Source organism: Myodes glareolus, chromosome 4, assembly GCF_982192425.1.
Source record: "Myodes glareolus chromosome 4, mMyoGla1.1, whole genome shotgun sequence".
Taxonomy (NCBI): domain Eukaryota; kingdom Metazoa; phylum Chordata; class Mammalia; order Rodentia; family Cricetidae; genus Myodes; species Myodes glareolus.
Window position 1 is genome coordinate 67129673 of NC_142029.1, and position 10679 is coordinate 67140351.

Here is a 10679-nt window from a genome sequence, read left to right on the forward strand (position 1 = left end):
AAGAAGGTCAGTGAGAGGTTGGCTTCAAATGCTGCAAGGTCAAGTCCCTAAGGAAACACTGATTTATTGGTGTTCCGGATATTAGTCCTCGAAGTCAGCTCTACTTTGCTCTTTCAAGGACGAGGCTGGCCTCAGCTGTAGTTTATGGTCAGATAGTAGCAGTATATTTCTATTTCTTCTATCTATAACAAGGAGAATTCCTTAATATATTCTAGCTTTCTATTCTGAGAAGAAGCATGTTGTCTAGGGAGAACAGATTTGAAATTTCTATAATCAGTTCTTTTAAACTCTCAGAATCTCTTTTATTGTGTCTGTGCTGGCAGCTTTAGAAACTCCCCTTATTGTGTGGGCCTCCCCGGTTTAGAGACTGTGATGCTGATTTACGTAAATGCATTGTAGAATTGAAAGAGATTATTTTTGGATTATCTAAGTTATATTGGATGCGGTAGTTTTATAAAGTTGATGATTCCTTTGTCATATACTCAGGTGAAAATGTAAGTAGTCTTATCTTAATCCACAAAGTAATTATGTCTGAGTTTGTGATATTCTTCATCTGCAGTAATTACAGAGTTAAGTCCATGTGCAAAATTATAAGACTCTGACATAAGAATGAGCTGTCAATAACGTGGTGTGCAACCAAGCCATATAAATTCAGCCTTTGTCTATAAGCCTTTAAATAAAAAGGCTATAAGACTCAAACCTATACAAAGAATTACAGACAACTAACAGAATACTGAAAGTAGGAGAAACAGCCTTACCTAGGGAGGAACACAGATTTTTTTTCTGTTCAATTACAAATGGTCATCCTTAATAACATATATACAAGTAACATAAGACAGGATATATAGAATGTAATAAGGACTCAATATGTATATACATATACATATATGTATATAAAAATAATTAATGAAAACGGGGCCATAAATACTATATAGAGAGCAAGGAGAATCATATAAGAGGGCTTTCAGAGAGGAACAGTAGAGGGAAATGATGTCATTGTATTATAATTTCATAAAATAAAAGAAGTAGTTTTAAAGCTGCTTGTGGAGTGCACAAAGGTAGGAGAAAAATAAGGTTATCAGGGATGCAATACATAAATGAGAATCAGAAATTAAGAGTGATCAATAACCCTTTCTCTCCCTTCTCCTTATAGATAATATTTTATAAGTACTGGATACTATGAACCACTCTTCAATGACTGACTTCATTCTTGAAGGACTAACAAAATGCCCAGAGCTTCAGGTCCCACTGTTCATCTTGTTTCTTGTGATATATGTGATCACAGTGGTGGGAAACTTGGGCATGATCCTTTTAATCACTATCAGTTCTCAACTTCACTCTCCAATGTATTATTTTCTCAGTCACTTATCCTTCATTGACCTCTGCTACTCCTCTGTCATTACACCTAAGATGTTGGTGAACTTTGTATCTGAAAAGAACATCATCTCTTTTTTGGAGTGCATGATTCAGCTTTACTTCTTCCTCATTTTTGTCATTGCAGAAGGCTACCTCCTTACAGCCATGGCTTATGACCGCTATGTTGCCATCTGTAGCCCACTGCTTTACAACATTGTCATGTCCCAAAGGGTCTGTTCCATAATGATGGCTGTGGTATACTCGCTGGGTTTCTTTGGGGCTACTGTTCATACCACACGCATGACAATGTTGTCCTTCTGTGGTTCTCATATTGTCAGCCATTATTTTTGTGACATTCTGCCCTTGTTGACCCTGTCTTGCTCCAGCACCCATATCAATGAGATTCTGCTATTTATAATTGGTGGAATTAATACCCTAGCACCTACACTGGCTGTTATCATCTCTTATGCTTTCATCCTTACTAGTATTCTTCGTATCCGCTCCACTGAAGGACGTTCCAAAGCCTTTGGCACTTGTAGCTCCCACATTTTGGCTGTGGGAATCTTCTTTGGGTCTATAACATTCATGTATTTCAAGCCACCTTCCAGCAATAATATGGAAGAGGAGAAAGTGTCCTCTGTGTTCTACACCACAGTTATCCCAATGCTGAATCCACTAATATACAGCCTGAGGAACAAGGATGTAAAGAACGCACTGAAAAAGGTGGTTAGTGGAAGACAGTCATCATAAAATTGAGAGGAAGAAAAAAAGCAGCACATGAGAAGTTCTCTTTTTATTTTATTTTTTTTTCTTTAGAGAAAATTGTCATCATTACTTGAGAATTGTTATGTGTGAGGATGTCTGAGACATTTTTGTGCATTATCAAGCAATGTAATTTACTGATGGATGGTATAATCTTTGTAAATATTTAAGAGGAATAGAAATTGATGGAAGACAAAGGGTTTAAATACACTGAAACATTTTGATTATAACAAAGATTTTGCTGTCACTGACTGGACAATGAAGGTAGCAAAGCTACGTTTGAATAAAAGTCTTCCATAGTATTGGGCACATGGGCTCTTTCAAAAACATACTTGTTTCTCTACAGCCACAGGTAGAACCTGGAGTGATGCAAGCACATGATGGGAAATTCCAGCAGCTGCAAGGAGCTCAGCAGTGTTTGTGTGTCTCTTCTCTTGGAATATCTAGGAGTACAGTGCACTTCAAGCATTAGTTTTGGCCAGTTAAATCTAGTTTAACTAGATCTAGTTAATCTAGTTTAACTAACATTTTTCCATAATTGCTGCTTAACAAGTTCCTTACATTTAAGCCACAACATTTAAGCAAATCATTACAACAGCTATAAAAATCAATACCAAATTCAACTCATTGCTTTGTCATTTTGTCCTTACTTCTTAATGAAGAGTGGTTTCTCTCATATTGCTCATCTTATATAAGCTGTGTATAGACAAGAAGAGCTGCCGTGATGGAAGAAATATCACTGAAGGAAGAAATATCACTGAATGTATTAGACAATAGTATAGAAATGGGAAATAGCAGGCAGGTGGTGTGGCGCATGCCTTTAATCCTAGCACTCGGGAGGAAGAGGAAGGCAGATCGCTGTGAGTTCAAGCCCAGCCTGGTCTACAAGAGCTAGTTTCAGGATAGGCTCCAAAATTACAGAGAACCCTGTCCCTAAAAATTCAAAAAAGAAAAAGAAAAAGAAAAGAAAAGAAAATAAAAAAGAAAAAGAAAGAAAGAAATGGTAAATAGCAGAAAATGCCTTGGTGTCCTCAAAATAAAAGCATGCTCTACACCTATGCCTATTACATTGGGAAAAACTGACAATATTTTCTGCAGGTTATCTGTCATTTGTTTTTTCAGCCTTCAAAATTGTATCTTGGGTCATGATTTCCAGCCTCATCATACTGTGTTTAAAATGAAAAGGTATATGTAAAGTGTGGTTAAATTTAATCAGTTTTCTCATAAATAAAAAGATACTTAAGACAATAAAAAGATTTCACTAAGTTACACAAGGAAAACCAGTATTAGTGAAATATCTCTTTACAATGAATAAAGCACCATATATTGAGAAAGCATCTTGGATGTGGAAGAGGAGGCAGAAAGAGCAGAATAGCCTGAGGGGACAGAGGACTCGTAGGTAAAGAGGTCTTCTAAATCAGCATGATTGCCTATATATGAACCCAGAGAGTGAGGAAGCACCACAAGGCATTAAGAAATCTGTAACCGAGGTACTCTAGAGCTGAAAGGGAAAGTGGACACATGCCCCATTCCTGACCCAGAAGCTATAGCCAAGTGACAACCACTTGCAAGTGAAAATTTGCTTTTAGCATGAACCTCACTGGGGAAACAAATTACTCTTTTTTTTTTTAAGCAAAAAATTTTTTACTGAGAGAGATTACTTTTCAATAAAGTATACAGGGAATAAGAGAGCAACAGGGATTCAAATGGAAATGTTATTTCTACTGTGGAAAAAGTGACTTCATTGCCTATATATTTGTTTTTTTTATTTATTTATTAAAAATTTCCACTTCCTCCCCACCTCCCTTTTCCCTCCCCCTCTCTTACCCCTCCCTCTCCAGTCCTAGGAGCAGTCAGGGTTCCCTGCCCCGTGGGAAGTCCAAGGTCCTCCCCACTCCATCCAGGTCTATGAAGGTGAGCATCCAAAGAAAACAGGCTCCCACAAAGCCAGTCTATGCAGTAGAATCAAAACCCAGTGCCATTGTCCTTGGCTTCTCAGTTAACCTTCATTGACAGCCACATTCAGAGTCCGGTTTGATCATATGCTCCATCACTCCCAGTCCAGCTGGCCTTGGTGAGCTCCCATTAGATCAGTCCCACCATCTCAGTGGGTGGACGCACCCCTCATGGTCCTGACTTCCTTGCTCATGTACTTCCTCCTTTTGCTCCTCATTTGGACCTAAAATAGGCCCTTTCTCAGCAGTAGATGGCCAACAGAAAATGAACTCAATTCCATCTTTGAATTGTCTCATAATGTTATGAACTTAGGTCTTAATTTGTAATCTACAGGTATACAGGTCCTTGGCATACACATCATATATATCATGGCTTCTAGTTTAGTGTTTTTATTGGTTTCCTGAGTATGAAAATGAGTGGGTCTCTGCATGTGTATCTTTTCCTTCTGCCTTTTCTTGGGCTCTTTTCCTTTTGTTTAATTTGTCTTATTTGATGCTTTTCTAACTTATTTTCTATTATTATTTTTCCCTTAGAACCCTGTCTATTTTCTGAAAGACAAAATGGCAGTGAATTACAAAAAGAAGAATGGTGAAGAATCGTTAGGAGTGCAGGGAAAGGAAGCCCAAATCAGGATATACTATACGGGGATAGTAATTTTTCAGTAAATGAAATTAAGAAATATAACAAAAGCAGTCAGGCCTATGTGTGTTTCAAGCACTTGGATGCTGAGGCAAGAACATTTTAAAGCTGAATCATTGGGTTACATAGAAAGATTCTACCTCACTTACAACAACAACATGCTATGAAAAATGAGAGACTGAGGTAAGGAGAAGAATTCTGAATATAATGGTGGGATGACAAATCTCTAAAGATATTGTTGGAATAAAATATTCAAAAACACAGGAACCTGATCTTGAGACTGGGAAGAGCCAACTTGCTTCTTTCCCAGTAACTTAGCTTTAACACAGCAGGGATATAACAGAAGTAATAGTCCACCACATTGAGACCAGAGTTGGGCAACTGGAAAGTGAGAGTGGTCAGTAAGGCAGCCTAAATATTTCCAAAAAAACCGATATTTCTATTACAGGATAGCACAAACTTTGTGGTTCATGATTGTTGAGTACCTTAGAGACTAGTATATGGCCATAAAGTGGTCATAGGCAATTACTGTGTACAGGATACATTCTGTACAACCCAGGAAATTGTGGAAGGACGGCTAAAACAACCTGCATAGGAAATGGCTCGACTGTTTCTGAGAGGTAGAACAATATCTCGGGAAAACTCACTGAAGGGGAAAGTATGTCACACACTGACAGCTGGCACAGGAAGAATTACATGGTTATGTGAAGTCTAGTAGAAGATACCTTGCAAGGAGTATGAGCAGGTCCTCCCCACCCCCCATGGCGAAGATGTAGAAAGACAAATACATGACAAAGTAAGGTCTCTAGATCTTCTGTGTGCAGGATACACATCAGGATAAACTGAATCAGAATGAAGAAATTATAAATAGCTTTGCGATTACCTTAATTCAAAGCATAACACAGATCTCCAAGACATGTAACAAATATTGAATTCAAACCATGGAGTTTGCTTCACTTTTAACAAAACCTTTATATTTTAAGAACAGATTATACAAGGAGAAAAAATGAAGAGTATCACTGGAAATTTTAGCTTTTTTTCTGAATTGGACTGAGGACCCTATGAACTTGGTTTGCCAAAGGTTATAATTAAATTGTTATGTAGACAATAGCTCACTTTCTTAAATACATTGCTAAATAAAAAACAAAAAAGCAGAATGTATAATGAGGTAAGTTCCTGAAGGGCATCTCATAGGAGAAAGCACGCTTGTGTCTAACCCAGCCATATGGCAATGATTCCTAGGGTATCTCTCTCAAGGCATCTCATAATGTAAACAGTATATTTGTTGATGTTATTGCTTCTGTTTTGTTTTTAGTTACTCAAAATCAAAAGAAAAAAAGTCCTCTACCTATAAAAAATTCAACAATATGTGAGTCAGATATCAACAACTAACATGCGCCTTAATTTTGCATCTTCATAGACAATTTGTGAATACATAATAAGGACTTTCTTTCTAGTCTTCATTACTCTTGGGACAGATGTTAACATGAACTTCAGAAGTAATTCTTAGGGGATGTTCTTAAATGCTGGGAACTTTAGTGGATTTGTGCACATGTGAATGTCTTCTCTTCCTAATACAAAGTCCCAGAAGCAGCATATAAAAGTTCCACCACACATACCACTCATGATTATGGGTCTTAGGAAGCTAGAGGTGAGCTGCGTCGGGATACTGTCACTTTGCTCATCTGTTACATGAAAAAGAAATCAAGCAACTTCTAAGGACTTTGCTTTCTGTGCCCAGGTAAGTGCCCAGTTTCATTTATGGCAACAGTTTGATAGAGGGACAGTGGGCATAATCACCATGTTCACTCACATGCAGCATTTCAACTTTTCCTGGAAAAATTTTCCAGGAAATTTTCAATATTCTCTCCAGTAGATAATGTCTTCCTGTTTCTTTTCCTATCATTCTCTTGTTACTTTGTTATGCTTTATTATGATTAGGTCACACAATCTGAAGGAATGATTTTGAGTCCAAATTTAACCAGGTGTGATACAGATAACCTCACCAGGGTTTCCATAACTCTGAAGCTTTTTGAATTCCTTAAACACTTCTGTGCAAAAACCATCTCTATTTTCTCCAATACTAGTTTTTTTTTTCAAATTAGATAAAATTCTGGAGCAAAGTACTCTTTGCCGCAATCATTCATTCCCTTGCTGTGTTAAGTAGTCTAGGATGACCTGCATTTTCAAGTAATTCATGGCAAGGGGTGAGCTTGCCCCTATTCTTGCACATTATCTAGTATTCCCCTTTATGGAAGTTTTAGAAATATATACTAAATTAGAATATATACTAAATTAGAAATATATACTAAATAAATATATATATATATAAATATATATTTAGAAATATATATATTGACATCTGAAATGATTTAGCTGGCAATCTCTCACATTCCAGTTTAGTGATGATTTAGATGACTAATTTCAGGAAAATATCAATGATTTCTAATATAAACTGATACAAGGATTGACCTAGAACCATATACACTGAGTTCAAATACTGAATCTACTCTTAAATTTTCCAAACCTGTGTTTCTACATTAGATATGCATACACCTCCAAGAGTTTTCAAGAATTCAATGTCATAATGTAGATAAGCACATGGAAACAACATGCAATGTGTGATGAGAAAAGAGGGAGGCATAAAAGAGCAGATGTGTGGAGGACAGTGATTACCTCCAGTAGCATTTTCTAACTCTACTCCAACAACACACACTTTCAGCCAATATGACCCTACCTATGAAAACATTTCATGCAGAAAAACTGGAAAACTGGACTCTGCTGTTTCTTGAGGAAAGAAATGTAGCATATGACATTCTTTGTTCATATCCAGGGTCAAAAGCACTGTGGGCTTCAATTACTGAAATGATCTTGTTTACAGTAATAGAAGTCTTCCTAGCCTGTTCAAAAGTAAATGCTCCTGTTTTATAATGTTTACCTCTCTGTTTTAAAGGTTATGTGATGGCTTCTTTGCTTATGGCTAGGTGCTAAGCAGCTGACAATTTTGAGAATGGTTGAGTAGGAGGAAAGTCTCCTTGCTAACCTTGGGGGTAAGCAACTGTATCCTGGATCCCGTGTTTCATCAGAGTGCAGTTCAGAAACAGTTTTGTTCTCAGTCTTTACTATCAATTTTAGGGATCCAGGAAGTTTTACATGTGTACTCCAGATTAGAGTCATTTTTTTCCTTGGTGTGACTCACTTATTTTTATACATGTACATATCTACCTTCTTTACAACTGGTCATAAAATCTGTTTTCAATGCAATTGTGCCAGGGAATCATTGGTTTCTTTTTGGTGGATATTTTGAAGATATCTGTGTGTAAAGAATCCAGAGAAGCAGTATTAGAATCCTTCACAATCTCCTCTACTTTTTTTAATTTTTTCATTTATTTTATTTACTTTTATTTGATTGGAACACTTAAAATTGCTTTTTCCAGAAACTCTTTAACACTAAACAGAAGTTGATGCTGCATTCTATGCCGCAACAGCTGGAATTCTAACAAAAGCAATCCTCTGTCTCACCCCTTAGCTGTGATTTTTAAATGCATGAGCAAACACATACAACATATCTACTCTTGAACAGTCAGGAAATGCTTCCCTTTCTCCATAAAACATATTTTTATTTTTCTGTTAAATACAGAAGGCAAATGTTTCTAAATCTTTAAGGAAGCAGTTAATTTTGTCATCTAAAATCACAACTGACTTTGAGAGAAAATTAAAGGATATGTATTAGATGACATGGAACATAGATAAAAATAATACCTTGGTGATCTCTAACCTCATTCTGAAGCATTTGGTTTTATTTGGAGGAAGAATAATGTTCTTCATTATCTAATTATTAGTTGCAATTGATATCAGACATGTTATTAGTGGTCTAATAGTAAACTAAAGTCTTATTCTCTATTTTCACAGGAATCTTCAAAGAATGGCCATGGGGAATCATTCTACTGCAGCTGTTTTTGTGTTGGTGGGGTTAACTCAGAAGCAAGAACTCCTTCTCTCACTCTTCCTTCTGTTCCTGGGAATCTATGTGGTGACTGTAGTGGGAAACCTGGGCATGATCCTGCTCATCACAGTCAGCCCACTGCTGCACACTCCCATGTATTATTTCCTCAGCAGCTTGTCCTTTGTTGATCTCTGCTATTCCACTGTCATTACACCCAGAATGCTGGTGAACTTTCTTGGGAAGAAAAATTTAATCTTTTATTCTGAGTGTGTGGCTCAGTTCTTTTTCTTTGCAATCTTTGTAGTGGCTGAGGGTTACCTCCTGACTGTCATGGCTTATGATCGCTATGTGGCCATCTGCAGACCATTACTGTACAATGTGATCATGTCCTCCAGGCTGTGTTCACTGTTAGTGCTAGTTGCCTTTATCCTGGGCCTTTTGTGTGCCATTGTGCACACAAGTGCTTTGATAAAACTGAACTTTTGTAAATCCCACATCATAACCCATTATTTCTGTGATATTCTCCCTCTCCTCAACCTCTCCTGCTCTAACACACATCTCAATGAGCTTCTTATATTTGTCATTGGAGGAATCAACACCTTGGTGCCTACCGTAGCTGTTGCAATCTCCTATATCTTCATCTTTTATAGCATCATTCGCATCAAGTCATCAGAGGGACGGTCCAAAGCCTTTGGAACATGCAGTTCTCATCTCATGGCTGTGGGAATCTTTTTTGGGTCTATCACCTTTATGTACTTGAAGCCTTCTTCAAGTACCTCTCTAGAACAAGAAAAGGTATCTTCTGTGTTCTATACCACAGTGATCCCCATGCTGAATCCATTAATATATAGTTTGAGGAACAAAGATGTAAAGAAAGCATTGGGGAGAATCTTGGTTGGGAGATAAGACATTGTTGGCAAATGAAAAACGGGTGAAAAAATTGTTCTACTGAAAATATGTCTTTTCCTTTCAGTTTTACTTCTCCCTTGTAATATGCACCATATCAATTCTTTTTTGGTTTGGAATTTGTCTCAGTAGTACTTGTGTATTAGTCAAGCACTATACCACAGAGCTACATCCAATATCCAAATATTTTTAAATGTATTACTATGTATTGTTTTTTCAATTTTTCCCAATAAAATAAAAAATTGTTAAGCATATATTAGTGCTTTGTTAGGAAAACTTATCTTTTTTATATAAATGAAATATTAATTCACATTTTTTTCTAACTGATGTTATAAAAATTGCTCAAAAGTTGCTAGATTGTTTTTAATACTTTCTTTGTCTGTAGGTCAGCAATAAGATATCTCATCTCAGGAACTCTTCCACTATCCGTGAATAATTATGACTGGGCCTCTCTTGAGACAGCTCAGTAGAAGTAATCACAGCTTTTTTTATTTAATGAGTATAATGATTGTATTATAGATGATGTATTTCTACTGCCCTTCTCCCTATCTTCTGCCTCTTACATTCCTTCTGCATTTTCAATATTTCTTGAGCCTTGGAAGGTAGAGTAGTACAAAGCCTTGTTTAGGTTTCAGACTTTATATATCCTTGTTCTCCGCATCCCAGAAAGCCATAAGTCTCTATTTATTGTTCAGTGTAAATGGCAACTTCTCTTTTTGGTAATGAGAATAACTTTTACGTAAAGGTACAAACATAAATATTTAGGAAGAAATTTACAATTATTTCTCTTTAGATGATTAGTAGTAGTAATTTCCTTTCACAGAACTGATAGATAGTAGACTGGTGGAATCTGGAAGTTGGACAGTCATTGCCTTCAGTTGTGTCATCACTGTGCCAATCAGAAACCAACATATAGTTCCAAAAACAAGGACACAAATATTTCTGAAAATAACCAGTAGACAGAAATCAATGCACACAGTTGTGAAAAGGAGCTTATTAGGGAAAAGAATAGTAGATATGAGAGGAAGGAAGATGAGGGAGGATAGAGTTAAGAGTAATCAAAATGCAAAATGCATGATACACATGTATGGAACTGACAAAATACAAATTTTAT

At 36.6% G+C, this 10679-nt stretch overlaps 2 protein-coding genes across 2 annotated transcripts; both read left to right on the forward strand.

Moving 5' to 3' along the window:
- Positions 1-1173: 1173 nt before the first annotated feature.
- Positions 1174-2106, forward strand: LOC146894679 (olfactory receptor 8D2). The gene has a single exon (XM_085688543.1). It carries the CDS (start codon positions 1180-1182, stop codon positions 2104-2106), a length of 927 nt encoding a protein of 308 aa, XP_085544669.1. The 5' UTR covers positions 1174-1179.
- Positions 2107-8638: 6532 nt separating this feature from the next.
- Positions 8639-9565, forward strand: LOC125388898 (olfactory receptor 8D1-like). The gene has a single exon (XM_048417249.3). It carries the CDS (start codon positions 8639-8641, stop codon positions 9563-9565), a length of 927 nt encoding a protein of 308 aa, XP_048273206.3.
- The last annotated feature ends 1114 nt before the right edge of the window (positions 9566-10679 follow it).

What these genes read in the sequence shown, in the direction of transcription:
- LOC125388898 (XM_048417249.3), top strand. Translation starts at nt 8,639, where the DNA reads ATGGCCATGGGGAATCATTCTACTGCAGCTGTTTTTGTGTTGGTGGGG.
- LOC146894679 (XM_085688543.1), top strand. Translation starts at nt 1,180, where the DNA reads ATGAACCACTCTTCAATGACTGACTTCATTCTTGAAGGACTAACAAAA.